Raw genomic sequence first — 18,494 nt, forward strand, 5'->3', positions numbered from 1 at the left:
CATTTGGCAGCCCAGAGTGTATTAAGAACTCCTGACATGAAAAACACAATGATTGTGTGTGAGAGAGAGAGAGAGAAAAAGAGAGAGAGAGAGAGAGAGAGAGAGAGAGAGAGAGAGAGAGAGAGAGAGAGAGGAGAGTGTGTATTGCACAACATCTTTAGTTAGAGTACAGACCTAGTTGTCCGGAGTTCAACCTGAACTCGTCAGCACCATGGTTTTGTATGTGTGCACAGTGGCAGATGGGGGCCTCTTGGTCCGCTTCGTGTTCCCGCTCTGGCTGTGTCTGTCTGGCTCTGGGTTGTATCTCTCTGCAGTCAGTCAGTTCCACACTAGATATTACAGCGGCTTCGGCCTCTCCAGCTTCATTAAGGGCTCTGCGGTGTCCGAGTCGCTGTGGTGCTTTCGCTCTCGCGGGGGCTCAACTTTGCTGCAGCGTGTCCAGGAGGGGGAGCGCATGTAGCCTCCTCTGGGCAGCATAGGCTGGTGGGAACCTGGGAACACACAATGACTTGTTACTAACAGGAATGCAGGGTCTTGGCAGATACAAATATGGAAACAAACAAGAAAATCACTTTACACCCCTGTTTCGGTAAACACAACTTGAACTACAATTGTTTTGATGTTTATTGGCATCAGTACATAGCTTTACACCTGCTAAAAGCACATCTAGAACTATTTCCAGAGCTCAACTGTTTAAATGCAACATAAGTCTAACAGCTGCTTGCTTTCCTCCCAGCCATTAAATGCTTTAGCCTATTGCATACCTGCACTCACATATACATACCAGCCCTTTCTACACATGGCACAGATTACTGGGGTCACACTGATTACATTTTTAAGGATTCTTCCATGTTAGAGTGAGATGATGACCAGCTAAGATGGGCTAAGAAACTGTTTGAGAGATCTGAAATGATCTACAAGAGCATTCATCACACAAAACATCACTTTTTACCAGTAAATAAATAATTCCTAAAAAAACAACAACAATGGTTTCTTCTGCTATTTTGTTAATATTTGCCATGCAAAGATTGTTTTTCAGATCTGTTGCCATTGCCTCTTTGTATCACTTGATGGTGATGTCCACCCTGTCAGAAGTACAAAAAGGCAAGAGGCGTAAAGACTGATGGAGAGCTGGAAACACGCTCTGCCTCACACTGCCTGTACCAGCCTCATGCTAGAGCTCTTAAGTGAAGGTCATACTAAGTACCTGGTTTATATATCTCCCCAAAGCCACATCCATATCCTCACACACATGAGAGACGAAAAGAAAAAGAGAAAGGGGGAGTTACACAAGAGGTATTGATCTCAGAAGATTGATGGATTTTAATGAGTGAGAGGGGACAACAACCTCCTCAGCACCATGAAGGAGTCTGCTGCAGAAAGCGCCATGAACAACTGCTGATTGACTGGTTGTTGTGTGTATGTGGTTACAGTATATCTGTGTGTCTGGATATATGCATTCAGATGTATGTTGACCTGTTTTTGCCCTGACATCTAATTAAAAGACTGATTAACATGAATTAATTCATACATGAAAATAATTGAACACACACACACACACTTCCCCACAACATACACATATTTTTCTTTTGTTCTTTCCCGCTCTCGTGCAGTCACATACCCTGAGCTATGGGGTACTGCATTGTATTCCTTCTGTGCTGCTAGCTAGCAGCCATTAGGTTATTCAGTCAGCATGTTGCTGTCGAACTTAATGTTTCTGAGACACTGGCCTCTCCCAGAAAAGGAAAACCTGGAAAAACAACTTTTACATTTGTGTATGAAGTGCACATGCACAGTGGCTGACAATGCCCTTCTCATTAAACCAATTTATGGGAAACAACACTTGTTTTATTTTTGCATATAATTAGCACGGCACAATCACTGTTTGGGAACTGGGACAAGTACTTTTCAAAGATAGCAATCTGTAATGTCCTTAACAGCCTGAGGTGGCCCTAAAGCTAGCGAGTTGAGCTTGAATCTGACCTTTTCATATTGAGTGTCTATAAAAAGTGGTCTTGTGGTCCTAAAGGATAAATGGATATATAACCACTGAATGACCCAAGACAGAAAGCTGCCTGTGGGCAGCAACACTTTACAACAGGCATCACACCGTGCTACTACTTGAGTAAAGACATTACTGCAGGTGTTTGACAGTAGATTGAAAACACCTGTTTCGGCATTACGGTGTTGCTTTGTTTTGTCTGTTGTATAGTTGTGTTTCCAGTGAGATGCTACTGTCCTTCACCACAAAGACCAAGCATGAACTGTCAGAGATGGGACCCTCTCGGGAGACATTGTCTGGGATAACAACTTTATGAATGGACAATGATTTTCTGTTTCTGTTCCCTACTTCCTGCATCGCTGCATCCCTTTGCATGTCTACTCGTCTACAAATCCTTTCCCAAATCCTGAAAACAAATACCCGTTCTAAAACACGGCTCATATTACTTGAACATGAAATAAGTCAACCAGACAAAAACACAATATGTCATAGTCCGTAATGTCATCAGTTACAACCCTATTACTGCTCCAACGACAAAGAACAAGAGGCCAAAGCTATGCCTGTGGTAGTTTTTCAGGGATGTGGGTAAACTCTGGTTCATGAGACTTATTTGATAATGAAACAAAGACCAGACCTACTGGACAGAGTAAACCTTTTGTGCTGTGCCTCTGGAACTGCGGAAGAAAGAGAAGCTTGATGAAACACTAAGTACTGTATGTTCTCGCCTATCTCGCTATGAAACACAATTTATATGTTAACTAACTCTGGCTGAACTGTCCATGAAAAATGCAATTTGAATCAGGCTAACAAATAGCTCCAAGTGAAAGAGAGGAACATAGGAGACAGACAGCAGGGTTAACAAGACACAAGCATCTATAAATAATGTACTTGTGTAGCAACTCAGATTATGATTACTGTTTAAATGGCATTGAAGGACCAGGGCTGTGTTTCCAGCAGGGAGAAGGGAATTATTCAAGAAGAACCTACATTTAGCATGAACTGGCTCCCTCCTCTTTCTCTCTTATCTTCCTTTAACCTCTCCCTCAACTCCTATGTGCCCTCAACACACCGGCGCATACTCAGCAGTTTCCCATAGAGACTAACGCTCACAGAGCACAGCTCAATATTACCACTTTCACACCACAACCTCCGACACATATAAATTAAATCAAACTCTTTCTCCCCCACAATGAACTGTGACGACTTCATGGACAAATAAATCCCATACTACAATTTAAAAGTTGTATGACATTATAAGGCTGGATGATGAGGGAAGTTTGAGCGAATCCAGATGAAACAGAGCCATTGGTCCTCACAATAAATCACTGTTTGCATAAATCTTTTCTTTCACACAGACCCATCCACTGTTATTGTCTTCATAGCACAATATCTGTATTGGACAGTATACTTTCTTATGTATTTTAAAATTGACAGTGCTTGAATTCTCAAATGTAAAAATGACATGTGAAGGGGAAATTCCTTGGCAATGTAGGGTGGAAAAAAAGGGAGCAAATCAAGCGCTAGCATATTGTCCTTGTCTACGTAGAACACTTTGCAATGGCTCTATAGTATGCGTCGGCAAACTCAACAGCAACCTTGGTGGCTGCATTTGTAATTGTTATAATTTCTTTGTTAAATCTGTATCAGACATAGAAAAAGAGATTGGAAAATAAAGATAAAGACAAGCTGAGAGACAGAGGGTGAAGGAGAGGAGGAGTGTGTCTGGTGGCCGTGAGACAGATACAGCAAACAGGTAGGAGAGATCTTTGGAAGCGGCCCTGCACAAAATGATATCTCCCGTCAAAAGGTTAAAGACGTTTTATCTAGAGGAAGAACTGTTTGTTGCATTCTCAGATATGTGATCTATTTTTATTCACCGTTTTTGCAGGTAAAAATACAAGAGGAAATAACACACCCTCCTCATTGTGAGGTTATCACTCACATTTCTTAACAATAACAACAGATCATCTGATTATGTCATTTTGAGGGTGCAAATATTTAATCATTGTTGAGATTTTTTTTCCTCACAGATCTGAGGCTGTGTGAATAAAATAATTATGATAACAGTGGTATACAGCTGTACGTCTCCTGACAGCAGGACTTCATCTTGATTAGCAGGGGAGCGGATGTGAGGCCTTGGACTTAAAACCTCTTGGCTGTTGCATCTCCTGCATCTGGCTACAGAAAAGCAGCTGTGTCCTCAATTAACAAGAGCCTAAGGGACCTTGGTGTGGTGGTGTTGGAGAGCACAGCTGAGATGGGTGGACAAGCTAAAATGGCTTAATCTGCTCAGCTGTGGGAACATGAGTTAAAAGAGTTAAATAAGTATGTCACATATTAGTATACATTTGACATGTTGTTTAAGGCTCACGTTTCGCCAGTACAATTCTTTGAGATGCATTGACATACATGTTTTAATATTTTCAAACTTGCATTTGAGAAGCTGCAAAACATTTTGGAGCCATCAGTATTAATAAAACTGAACAATGTTATAAATCCCTTGATTTTTTAAAGGAGCTTTGCTATGCTATGTTATTTTAACAGAAAGCGTTATATGTGATTATTCTTTTGCACCCCAGACTAACAACTCACCTGCAAGTGTTAAATTGAAGACATTCACATCTTAAAATGAACAAACTTCAGTGCTGCCAAGTCGCGCTGTACACTACCTATTCAGCAGCAAACAGCAGACAGACATAGTTAGCGATGAGCTAGTGGAGCATCTAGTGGAGCTCAGTTGTTTCAGTAACTCCAGATGGTGATTATCTAGACAACCACAAAGCTGTCTTACCCTACAGTTGTCTTCGCACAAGCAGCAGTGAGAAATAAACTGGGTGAGACATAATTAAGAATCCTGTCAGTGAATATAATTAACTGAAACATTGTTTAAGTTTTGATAAAGCATTTTACTTGATAGTCTACACTCAAGAATGGAGAAGGTTTTACGAAGAAATGAAGAACATGGGTCTTTCTTGATCATAGAAGCACTTAAATTTAAATAATTGGCTGTGGAGCTGCAGACAGCAGCATAGCACAGATGGCCCACGGGGACCATAACTCACACATAGCAGGCTGTGCCATGATATAGAACACTAGTAATAAACAGAAAAGAGAAGGAAGGGAGATAACATTGTTGTTGTTAAAGAAGGAGTGGATACACCATGTAAAAGAAAATAAGAGCGATCGAAGCATAGACTTGATTTATGATGTTTTAAGATAAAGTTTGTATTACATCTAGCACCGTGTTTCAGTAGATTCAACCAGTGCACTCCACCATTGGGTTCTCAGTCAAAAGCACGAGAATGGGTGACACCCCAAGTCGGTGACAGTATCATAATTGAAATCCCGACAATTTTAATCAAGAAAAATGTGACGTTTTAAACTTTTTGATGAGCACAGTCCATGCACAGTCTAGACAATATTTGTAAGACATTGTCTGAACTGTTGCAGTGGACCTTTAAATCTTGAGCTGGCATGAAATCCTGTGTGCATACTGAGAGGCAGGAGTGTCAGAGGAGGAGAGAGATCACTGTCCGCATGCGTGATGAGTTTCACAGGTCATAAATAAAACATGGTAAAGATTGTGTGCATCCTTGTGCGAACTGAGAGAAAGACGTGCTAGCCTTTATTTACCCTGTAGTCGCTGCTCTCTGTTTGTGCATGAGGCTCGTTTGTTTTTCTTCATTCCTGCTTTCCTGTTTTGTTGAGATTATAAATGTCAATTTGATAGAATCAAATTAAAACTGTTTCTCATGAGAATCAAACAGCATGAGGCAATTTCAAAAATGAAAGTTTAACCTTTTAAGGGCATTTATTCCAGACACTGTGAAATATGTTTTTGATGAGTCCCTGAAGGGAGTCACGCAATCATTATGACTCAGCTGGCCCTTTTAGGACCCTGCCAGGCCATAATGATGTGAAACTCTTTCTTCCCCAGGTCACTGATTAATACCACACTACAAGTTGTGTTTTACGTTTCCTTTTGCAGGCATCTTCACAACCTAAAGTCACTGAGTTGAGTTAGAGGACTACAGGGAGGGAATATCATTTGGGGAAATGCCTCCCTCACCAGTCAAATGATACATGATACAAATAACACACTGACACATCCAATATTTTTAAATATAAAGCTAGAGGGCAAAAGTGTGCAAAGAAAATATCTACAGGAAGTTGTTTCTAATCATCTGCAATTAATTTGCATAAATCCTCCTTCCCCTCATTTTTCAATTATTTGTGTTTGTTGTAATTCCATTTTACCAGACCTTACCTGCTGGGGACTCGTTGTGGTTCTCCTCATCAGAGTCAGCAAAAACTTCAGCCAGTTCCTGGTCGGACATGTCAGTCAGCTCTGTCAGATCCAGGAGGTCAAAGTGCACCTCCAGAGAGGACACACTACTCAGTGGTTCTATGAGGCCGGGGGAGAAAACAACATACTTTTAGTCTGGAGGAAGGTTGAGAGATTAAAATGATCCACTTGTTTTTCAGACAGTGCAGAAGAAAATTGTCTCTTTAAAAAGAAGTGGGGGATAGACTGCATATATTTTTTACCGAGAGCTCCTCAGTCCATCTTGTACCACATACATCTCCAATGTACTCATAATCAGATCAATTGCTGGCTCTTACAGTACTATTGTAGCATTGATTTATTTTTAACATATTTACTCTTTCATTTGTGTCTGTACATCTCTTGAAAAGCTAAGTGCTCTCTGAAGAGATTCTAACACACAGTAGATTACTTGAATCTGCCTCCGAGCACGCCACTGTAGTCATATATCTGTTTCAGCGTGACACCTGAGTTCATGCATGCAGTCACAGAAGAACTGAAACAAGAGCCAGTCAAAGGAGGTGAAAATAGCCTGTTCTTTCACACATTGTGAATTCCACCTTTTTCCCTGGGTGTGTTGCACCTGTTCATCTCAGCACAAGATTCGTCGGCAGACAGTCACTACGGCTGCACACAACAGGGTAAAATGAGGCGTGCAGTAGCGTGTCAGGCTCTGCATTCTAATCAGGCTGATGCTGTCATGTGATGTATGTAAAGTGAAATATATTCAAAGACTCTGTAATACAAACATAAAGCAAGGGTCCAAGACAGCTGCTTGTCTCAGCATCGCTCATGTTAGGGACCAATTCTGTGTAATAGAGCTGAACTAATCTATTATTATACTGAGAAAGATGTTTGGAGACTGCCCTCACTGAAGCAGATGGAGGTGTTTGTATTTCCTTATGAATCAGTGGATGGCTGTCTGCCACGCAACATCATGTCTGAAAAATGTCACTGGTCGTTTGTGGGTTTGACTTTGTGGATAAATGATGGGTTAAGTGACAGGTTGAAAGCTGTTATTATCCCATGTTGTTTGCCTGCTGTTTTCCAGGCTGTTTAAGACAATGCATCAGGTTGAAGAGGCAAAACCGACTCTCCTGCTGCTGTTACAACTAACTCCCTGCACCATCCTTCAGCAACTATTGATTTCAAGAAGACTGATCATCGTGCTGAAGCAGTGGCTGGTCATTGTGCCATGTTTCAGATATATTAAAAACATTCAACACCTAAAATGCCAGGAGAAAAAATAATGAAGCAGTGACTATGAGAGAATGCAAATAAGACATGAGACTTTGGAGTTTGAAGTCTAAAGGTGTCCTCACCTGTCCTTTATTTCACCTTAAGCCATCTGCTTTACTCCAGACGTCCTACCTGTCATTAGCAGGACTTGGTGAAATGCCAGTCATGACCCAGCTAGATATGATATGCAGAAATATTTACAAAGGCAGGGACAATGTGGGTCGCATATAAAATAACGGAAACTAATGGGGGGTGTAATGTGTGTGTGTTTGGGGGGGGGGTTGTGTTTTATACCTGCATCTTGCACGGTTGTGACACTATCACAGTGAAAAGATCTTAACACAGACAGAAATCTAAACATCTAGCAACTCCCACACAGACTCAGAAGATGAAAAAAATAGGCCTTTTTGGTCGAAGCCATTTGACATTTCATTGCAGGTGTAATCAATAACATGATTATGGCCCTGTTCCATTTAGTTTTGCCAGGGCCTGGGTATTGTTAATGCTGGCTCACTGGAATGACTGTGACATACTCAATAGAAATTGACATTAACATTTAACATTTAATTAACATTTACACCTGTGTGTATCCTGCTAGGACACGGCTGCTTTTAAAGGAGCTATTCCACTGTCCCTGTCGTGGCTGGTAATAATCCTATTAGGTTTAATCTGTCATGCTATTCCCAGTTCTATTTAGATCATAGAAGGTTTTACTGCCAAAGGAGACCACATATGCCACTTTTAGCATCTCCTTCTTGTAAGCTCACGGGTTAAGGTACCACTTAGATATAGAATGATTTAAAGTTTTTATTGAACACACTTGAGGTTTAGCTTGCCATTATAATACATTGCAAATATGAAAGCCTGACTTCAAATTACTCCTTTACCTTTACATATGATTAAACAGTAGCAATGGAAAGCAGCATCCAAGTCAGAATTAAGAAAGTGTGTGTCTACTTTTACATTACATTTACAGGGCTCTCAAGTTTTTAAGACAGGTAAGAGTGTTTGTGCGCTGCGGCACATTAAATAGCCTAGAGGTTTTTTTCAGCGTGAGAAATACGATCTGTGGCGGGAGGGCGTGACTTAAGACCGAAATGCGTGACAGTCACGCTCAATGCGTGACACTTGAGAGCCCTGCATTTAGCTGACGCTTTTATCCAAAGCGATTTAAATTTTAGCTCTATACAACGTAGACACAGCAACAGGGAGCAATTAGGGGTTAAGTGTCTTGCTCAAGGACACATCAACATGGACTAGCAGAGCCGGGGCCGGGGCACGAACCACCCTCTGATTGAAAGACAGGCATGCTAACCACTTAGCCTCAGTCACCCCCTACTTGATTACATTCAGTGGAGAAACACTGCAATATGTAATAATCGGTTGACAAAAATCACATAGAACCTGTTTTTTTCCTTAATTTTTTTCATTACTTGCTTCTCGACTACGTTTGTAAATACATTTGTACTTTCCCTTCAGGCTGGAAGGTGCCCGTTGACAGCTACAAGTCTTTTTGCCCCCTTTTTTGGATAAGTGAAGAAACTGGAGGCAGTGAAACAGGGAGTTTAAAAATTGTGGAGGAGCAGATAAAGAGAAACGAGGGAGCGGCAGGATGATGGGAGAAGAGAGGGAGATGAATAGGTAAGAAGGTTGATGTTAAAGAATAAGAAGGAATGGAAAGCAAGAGGAAGTAGATTAAGGCCAGCATGATGTAAAACAAAACACCCCCTGCATTACTTACTGCCATTATTCTCAATAGGCTACAAGGTTATTCCCATTCTGCTGCGCTTGTTTTTTAACCATCTCTTTTCTCCTCTCCCACACCCTTTCCTCCTTGAATAATTGATCAGTGCGTTTTCTCTCCCAGGCAGACGCACTGAAACGACTGCCTCTATCTCAAAAGCCAATCAGGCGAGCTCAAAGACGCCAGTGAGGAGCACTGACAATAGAGGCTTCACGCTGAGACTAAAAAAGGACATTGTGCCTGAAGCAGATGGATGATGTAAAAGACCACTGCTTCTTCTTACAGCAAGCATATAGCCTGGTGGTTAGTAAAGTAAAATGTGGGTCTTCTAATTCATAATTCTTCCTCGGATGTTCTTATTTATTTATTTTAGCATGCCCTTAATCTCACACTCAGCATTCATGACTTTGAAGTTAATGTGTGTGAAATAAAGGTCCCTTTGGTTTACTGAAAAGTAAACAGAAGACAATTAATTGTTTGCTTGCTGTCAATTTAAGGTTCTATAAAAGGTTTCTTTCATTTTCTTTCTCTTTTCTTCTCTTTGCATGTGGAAAGGTACAGATTGGTTCAACTGAAGGAACAAAGAGCAGGGAGGATGGGTAAAGGCAGGAGTTCACATTTGGCAGAAGGGATAAGGTAGTAGAGGGGATTTGACTTGCACGCTGATCCCCTTCCTCCTCTACTGGCTCATCAGCGCTCTGAGGTCAGTAAAGATGCTTGATTGACAAAAAGCTAATGTATTGAGATAGTATATGAAACACATTATTTTAACAATATATTCTGTTGCAAGTGTGTATTTTTTTCTCCTCACAGTGACTGAACATACAGGCACTGGTCCGTCTTGTGCTAGTTATTTTATGTTACATTGTTTGCTAATCAACAACAGACAGGCAAGTAAGCTGTTTTCGCATTAGCACCACTGCACAACTGTCACCATACATTTTTAATCGCAATAACAAACGGAAAATGTATCAGCACTGCAGTTCTCTATGTTAATTAATGCATTAGTGCATCTATTGTTCCTGCATTTTGTTGTTTTTCAGGAGCAACTGGTCCCCCTTTCTGGAGATAAAACTGCAGCACAAGGCAGGAATTTGTTTCTGTGATGAAGCTGCATTTGGGCTCTGAGGACATTCCCCTGAATTAATAATCTCCATTACATTTACACTTTCAAATATACGGGGGTACAAAAAAAATACAATAACAAGGGGGATGATCATTGGGATTACATGTTTTCTTAGGGTGGGATCTTTGGTTTTTCTCTTCATAGCCACAGATTATAAATTGACCTGCCAGGTGGCATGGCTAGTTACTGGGTCATGTTAGATCATCGAGACACAGACATTAGCCTCTGGATGAGCTGTTTTTCTGAAAAGGTGTTTGGTCAGTGAAGCAGATAAAGGTTGTCTTGTCACCCGTGTATCTGTCTGTGCTCTGGGCTCTGAGTCTAGCACATACAGGGAAGCCTCTGTATGGTACTGATCCACAATGAGTCCTTTCAACCAAAGCAAAGCTGCAGTGGTCTGTGAGAATGTGGGACCAGGACATCTAAAATAGTCTGCAATCATTCAGTGGGTGGAAAGATCAGAGAAGATAAACCTGGACTCTACTGGATGAGGATGTAGATAGGATATCTCTGCACTCCTTAATCAACATTCCTCGTCTCCTTCCTTGTATTCACTTGCTATTGGTCAGGTATCTTGAACGAAGCATTTTTCCCCCACAGCCTGCACCATTGTACCCCATGAATATGTATCACTCTTGGGCTGGGTTGCACCAACAAGGATTAACTCTTAAACTAGGTAAAAACCAGGTTTGTATTTTAATCCAGTTGCACCAAACTTTAAATCTAGTTTAACCTTAGTTTACAATTAATCCTGGGTAAATCTAACCCTTTGGCAAAATCTGTTTAATTTCCATTTAAATCTAGTTTAAAATCAAATCTGTTGCATCAGTTATTTTAAACCTAGACTAAACCTGGATTAGCAGTTATATTTAAACCACCCATGGAGGAGGTTTATCTCCGTTTTATTGACAACATGGCTGCATATCTTCGCTGGATGGGGTTAGAGGAAAGAGTTCCTCGCAGCAAAATTAGAGATAGGCTAAACCCAATTGAATTTTATGACAACAGCGAGTGTTCACAGTGGTACAGAATCAAAAAGGAGTCTGTCATATACCTTAATGGGAAGGTTGGACCAGTAATCAAGCATGGAAGTGAGAGGAATTTTGCTGTCCATTAACTTGGACAGCAACATCTTTTCAAATGTTGAAAAGTTTGACCCTCTTTGACGTGCCATAATAGCTAGCTAGAGTGACGGAGTTTATTAGCTTTAGCCGCTGTAATGGTAGGCTATAAACGGTAACTAACGGTATCAGTAACGGCATTTATTCCATGGCAACATAAACTAATTCTGTTTTAACCCTTGTTTAAACTAGTTTAACTAATCCAGGGTTAAAATTAAGATGTGCAACACATCTCTGATTAATTATAAACCAGTTTAAACCTAGATTTACTAACCCTAGATTAACTCTAAACCAGGATTAATTGAATCCATGTTGGTGCAACCCAGCCTTGGACTCTTAATATTGCCTTCTCTTTGCCCACCTCCCCCTGTACTCACGTCTCTTTTCGGCGATGTGCAGCAGGCTGGCGGTGTGCCCTGACAGGCTGCCCTCAGCCTCCTCCCCTGCTGGGCGGTGAAACAACTCCTTGGATAGGTCACCTGAGCTGGAGGGCTTCAGCAGCTTCTGGATGTCTTTATTGGGCTCTATCAGCACACAGAGACACAGAATCAGATAGTGAGAGGCAGCAAAGAGAATAAAAAGGTGGAGATAATCGTCATAGTTAGACTTGTAATACATTAGAGATATGCATTACTGATGTCAGGTCTACATTTAACCGAGAACAATTTAAGGTTCAAGAAACTGCATTACAAAGCCACATCTTGGGGTAACACAGGGGACGAAATCAGGGGACGAAATCAGTTAAGAGATCTAAGTACTGAAATAAGTCCATGTTGGCTCCAGTGTCTGAGTCTTGTTCAGTAATTATCCTACCAATATTATGTTTTCGCACTCAATTGACAATTATAAACCTGACATGAGTCCCCAGGTAACTGAATCACATGTCTATTGAAATGTATGAATATCTCAATCTGTTTGTTTTATGCTAATATAGTCTTTACAACAGTCTGCACACTCTGCCTTTTGTCAATCCTGTATCAATTTCTTTTGGTGTCTCTTTGTATAAACAGTGTCGACTATCTTATAGATGTGTGATTCCTTGAAAGGAAATGTGCTTACTAATTCAACGTTATATTGTCATGATAAGGTTTCTCTTAAAACAAACATTCTGAGAGCCTGGTCACGCTCTTCAATCTCAAGCATCCATTCAAAAAAGGAAAAACAAGTTCACACGAGCTATTAACAAGTCTGAAAATAGAGGGCACTTAAAATAGCATCCTTTCAAATGCAGGGGTATGCACAGTATCTGTTTGCCTGTTTGACACACAGCTAAGACACAGTAGGGGTTGTGATGAGGGCGAGTGAGGTCAGGATTGCTGCACAGTTAACTGAAAGATTAAGGGGGCTGAATTGCAACATGAACTATCTGAGGCTCAAGTGAGCCCACAATGGATGTATCAACAATACAAACTATTACAACAGCGTAAAACATTTTTTTAAATTAATCTCTGTGTATGGAGAATCATTTTGCGAAAATAACGTCAGCATGGCTTTTTTATATCATCACTTTTTGGATATTAAACAGATAGAAAGACATGTGGGAGTAGAGCAGATTCTTGATGGGTGTCACCAGATGGCTGGTGAAGCTATTTCTTCTTGCAGTATGCTCCTAGACAGTTGAATTTCTCTTTTCAGATTAAAAGTGTGTTCCAGGCGAAACCAAGTTAGAACATGATGGATTCTGGTTTCACGCTGAGAAGCAATGTTCATCGCTGGCATTCTGATTGATTTCCCCAGTGAGGAGCCACAGAAACTGAGACTATAAACTTACCTCTGCTGTTATAATGAAATGTTTGTTCAATATTTAGACTAGCAGTTTAGGTTTTAATTTCCATTACCTTCTTCAGCCAACATTCATTCTCACACAACAGTTCCTAACCTTTTTACGATTGCTTTGAGGCAGTGTATCATCCATCCAAGCTCGAATCATTTCCATTAACCCCAATATTAGCTTTTCCCCACAAAATTGTCACCACAATAATGAGGGTTGTTGGTGTTGCAGTGTATTCATTCACATTTTGTAATGAGCTATTTGTGTTCTACAAGGAAATGTACAATTGTGTGTGCTCATATATGTGCTCATATAAATGCCCAAATGTTTAGTAGATGTTTTGTGGAAGATGAGTCTGACTCTCATTCAGGATGGTAATCAGTGACAGAAGAAAAGAGCTTTCAAGAAAGTCAGAGTGTTATCTGTGTGTAAAGCAGGACAAGTTCACACAGATGGCCAAAGCCGGCTGTAAAGAAAGAAAAAGCGTAAACAACAAGAATGTTAATGTCTTTACTGTTGGTGAAAGACAGACATCTATCAGAAATGTTGTCTTTTCCAGCAATGGCTTACCCTGCCTCGAGCTGTCAGCTGTGAAACATCTGACCCTCCAAAGAAATAAAAGACAGGATGTTGTAGCGAATGATGTAGCGTACATTTGCCAAAAGTTGAATCAAACTCAGTGTCTCGGTTCAATAAATAAATTGCTGTTCTTAGTGCAAGCAGGAAGAATGAACATCCTCAACACCCTGTTTTGCCAGCTCATTTTGCTTGCTGATTGTGCTCCATCTTCTGTACTTAAGAGTAATGTTTTCCATACAAATGTCTCAGAAAACAGATTACTGAGCAGAGAAAATGAGCTATGAAAATGTTGACCCCAGAATTCATTTTTCGAACAGATTATGGTGTTGTTGATGCATTTTTCAGCAATATTTAATTATAATCTTCTCAAGTGAAGCTAGAAATGCTCCTTTGTGGCTGTTGTGGCACACTGCTGTCCAGAAATTACACTGTGTGACCCTGTCCTGTGATACATCATAATAATGATGTTCACTCTAATTCAATCATCATAATGAACACATAATACCCCAATTTGTCATGGGCAGGTAATTCTGGCCGTCAGCATGAACAAGTAGTTCATAGATACTGCCTGTAAACAATGATAAGTAGAACAAAGTTATGGCAGGGGAAAACAAATTGTCCCATAATATCTGCTGAAATTGCGCCTTATAGTGGCTGCAGAGACACTGTTTTACCCTCAGATACAATAGAGTAAGAACGCAACATTTTAATAGTGGTTAAATGCCCACTGTGAGTTCAGGTGCAGCTAATATATTGACGAATTAACTGTCCTTCTACAGCTTTGCTTCTCTTTGTACATTATGAGAGGTATGTTTTTGTATTTATCAAAACTAATGTTATAATCTGTCATTACTTAGATACCTTACAATATTTAGCCTGCGATGTATATCGACAGAGTTACATCATCAGCTCTTTGTGAATGTTTGATTGTTTAAATGTTACAGTGCATAGCACTGGGGCATTTGTGCAGTGCGACCACACAGCACCGGCTTCTCTGGATGGCCTTAACACAAAGGCCATATGAGTCCACTATTGTACTGTAATTTGTATTTCATCAGTCCAGCTTTTGAAGTATGTATAAAAAGACCTGTACTGCTAGGCAATAGATTAACCATAAAGCTTAGCTGTAGAGATGAATCCTCCACAATAGGATCCTGGGAGAGGAAAATGATGATGAGTAGTTCACTGCTATATTCAAACCTATTAGTGACTATATCTTGCCTAGACAATCAGAAATGTAATTAGATGATCCAAAGCAGCTCATCTGACAAATATGAATCAGTCGCATCATTTATAAAGTGTCCATACAAATATAAACATCTTGAACATGCTGTTGTAAGAGAGACATTTACTTACATTCAAAGCATTCAAAACACTCTGCAACAACCATGCTAATGTGACAGAATTCGTGGCACAGAGAAAAGAAAGACTAAAACATGGCTCTTACCTGGGCTCCCTGCCCCTCCCTGAGCCTCCATGCAGCTCAGCCGAGTGTCTCGCTGTTCACCACACCAGCAGCGGAGACTGGAGGAGACAAACAGGGAGAGGCGAGGGGAGAGTGTGTCTGTGTGTGCATGAGAGAGAGAGAGAGAGAGAGAGAGAGAGAGAGAGAGAGAGAGAGAGAGAGAGAGAGAGAAGGGTGCGGTAGATGGGTTGACACAACGAGACCTGCGTTCTCCAAAGACTCCTCCTTCTTTTTTCGTCCTCCGTTGTTCTAAATTTCCAAAACAGGTGATGCTAGTTTATTCTCCTCTCTCTCAGTCCACCTGCCCCGCTGTGTCACCACAGCCGTCTAAGTGCTGCACTGCCTCACAGAGCGAGTCCACCACAGAGAGGGTGGTCTGGGAACCGCACATTTCTATGTCACTTGTTTTAGTAAATGCAGCATTGTGAGGCTTGGTTTGGTATGGTATGTCCAGAATACACAGAGAGAGAGAAAGAGAGAGAGAGAGAGAGAGTGAAAGAGAGAGAGAGAGAGAGAGATCCAGGGTAAAAAATAAATAAAAAGAGGAGGGGGAGAGAGAGAGAAAGAGAGAAAGAGACGGGGGAAGGCTGAGCTGGCAGCCTGCCCAGACTGAGAGAGAGAATGGGGTGTAAGAGAGGTCTATGGATCACTGGAGGGAGGAAATTGTGTCTGTGCCTGTGTGAGAATGAGTATCCCAGTGTGTGTGTGCATGATTGTGGCATAATAGTTTGTGAATATGCTAGAAGGCAAGTTATTAAACCTGATGATGGGATGGGTCAGTTTATGTCAGATATATACACAGCTCAGACGTGGTGCCTGGATGGCAGCAAAGCAGTGTGGCAATCAAATACAATTTCATGACATGACAAAAAACAAACTATTGTACTAGTCTGTGATAGGTTGCAGGATGGACATCTGAATCCCATACCTTCAGAAAAGCCCAAAATGGTGTTTTTTGTCTGCTGAGGGGAATCTATTGGTCGAGCTCGCCCTCTGGTGGCAGATCTGACACCCTCATGTAGTCATGTGATACAGAAAACCACCCGGAATAGGGTCACACCCTCCTTTTACTTCTGTGGCAAGAGTCAGAAACAAGAGGCAGTGAAAGAAAACAAAGAGTATCCCTTGTTTAGTAAGACATCACAAGTTTAGATTTGGCAGCTCTAGGTAATCACTTGACTTCTTATGAAGCATCATCGGGTCATATTTTTTTAATGTTAAATAATCGTATAGCCCTTTTCTAGTCTTCCGATAATTCAAGGCGCTTTAACATCACATGCCATTCATCCATTCACATATCATGTTTGTCTAATATTTTGGCTTATGACCAATTACCTAAACTAATGATATTCCCAGCAGCCTCAGGCATACTTTGTGTTTATTTGTTAGCATGATAATATGCAGCTTAACTAGGACTGTGACCACAGAAATGTCTTATTTACATCAGCATGTTGTCAGCATTGTTGTTATCATGGCTGTACACTCTGCAAATGTGCAGGCTGTAATCTAAAGCATTACAAAAACAAATACATATAAAATACAAGAGTTTATCCATATGTCCCATTAGGATATCATGCAGGAAGGAGAAAAACATATTTTCAATTTGTAAAATCAAAACAGAGAAGAAGTTTTCTTTAAACACTGTCCTTTATATTTGAGGATAAATTGTGAATGCATCTTTTTTACATGAAGACTTTTTGACATGTCACAGAAAGAAAAGCGCGGGTTTAAATCATAAAAAAAAAATTATGGCTGAATTCTATTGAACTGATTTAGTTTTTAAGTTTCTGGTATTGTGCATGCTGCTTTACTGTCATGACTTACTGGGACACGCTGACTGTGTATACGAACATATACTATTTAGTATGCCAGAAAAAAGATTAAGTATGCTCCAGTACATGTCAAATTCAGTATAACAAAAAATACCACGATGACCTACTTGCATGTGGTCACATTTTGCAGTATGCAGGCCAGCATGCTTTTCTGACTACTGACCCACAATCCTCTGCTCAGTGGACCTATGAGCGAGAGGGTCAAAGTTCATGGTGCAATGGAAGTAGTAGGTCCACAGTTAGTTAATAAGGGCAGCTGCAGTATCTATGAAAAATAAAAAGAAAAAAGTATTTTGGAATGCAGTGAAATAATTGAACAGAGCTATTGTGAATGTTATCAGTAACGACTGTATATAGTTAACACCTGCATTTTCCCTACCAAGTCAGAATATCAGGTGTAAAAAGGGCCAATTGTAAGATCATCAGGCTTCAAGACTTTTCATTCCACAGATATTTAGCTGGCAAAATTGAATTTAACTTGTCATTTCCAAGTTATATTTTCTTGTCATGTACCTGTTATGTCGTTTAATTACTGGAATTTTTGATATTTTGACTTTTTAATATTGCAAACCATAGTATGTTAGCCAAAGGGTCTAGGGACTACAGATGCAAATGATCTGAAGCTATAATCTGGTGCAGTGCATCAAAGGGGTGCAATTTATGTTTGAACTGTATTTTTTAAACATATGTTTATCCTGAGTGCTAGACTCCACATGTACTTATGTTAAATTAAATTGAAATGTTTATCCAACTATTTAGAGTTGTGACAGTTATCTATTAAAGTGCTATTGCTACAAAGAGCCTAATAAATTCACAAGTATAATGTAAGAAGAGTGCTCATCAGCAGAGGAGGACTCTCCTCATTTTCTCAATACCAAGGAAAACATGTCAAACAGTTCATCAGGATACTTCAGACCATCTGCAACTACTTCAAAACCACCACAAACACAACCATCCATTGGAATTTTACTACAAAGTCCTAACCAGTTTGATTGCGGGAACACGACCCGAACACCACAAGGGCTCATTTGATCAGGTTTAATGTGGTAATTTCAGGGAGGTAAAGTACACTGTGAGGAGATGGGGTTCTTTCATGGGGCTTTGGGAATGCAGTATCTAGATTATACACACATTATAATGTTAATACTGAGAAGGAATATCTGTAGACTGCCTGAGAAATCTAGGTGAAAATTTAGGTTAAAATGGACATTATACTTTTTAAAATAATTCTCTGGAGTTCAACAACTGGGCTGAGCGGCATATGACACCTAAAGGCCTGCTGGTGGTGCTC

General features: G+C 40.4%; 1 protein-coding gene across 1 annotated transcript; it reads right to left on the reverse strand.

The window, feature by feature from the left end:
• Window positions 1–336: 336 nt before the first annotated feature.
• Window positions 337–15,384, reverse strand: dbndd1 (dysbindin domain containing 1; the record flags this gene model as incomplete). The annotated part of the gene is made up of 4 exons (XM_079216953.1): window positions 337–491; window positions 6,270–6,407; window positions 11,934–12,080; window positions 15,354–15,384. The coding sequence occupies 4 exons, from the start codon at window positions 15,382–15,384 to the stop codon at window positions 337–339; spliced, it is 471 nt and encodes a 156-aa protein (XP_079073079.1).
• Window positions 15,385–18,494: the final 3,110 nt, after the last annotated feature.

This window comes from Taurulus bubalis (assembly GCF_910589615.1).
Source record: "Taurulus bubalis genome assembly, chromosome: 4".
Classification (NCBI taxonomy): Eukaryota; Metazoa; Chordata; class Actinopteri; order Perciformes; family Cottidae; genus Taurulus; species Taurulus bubalis.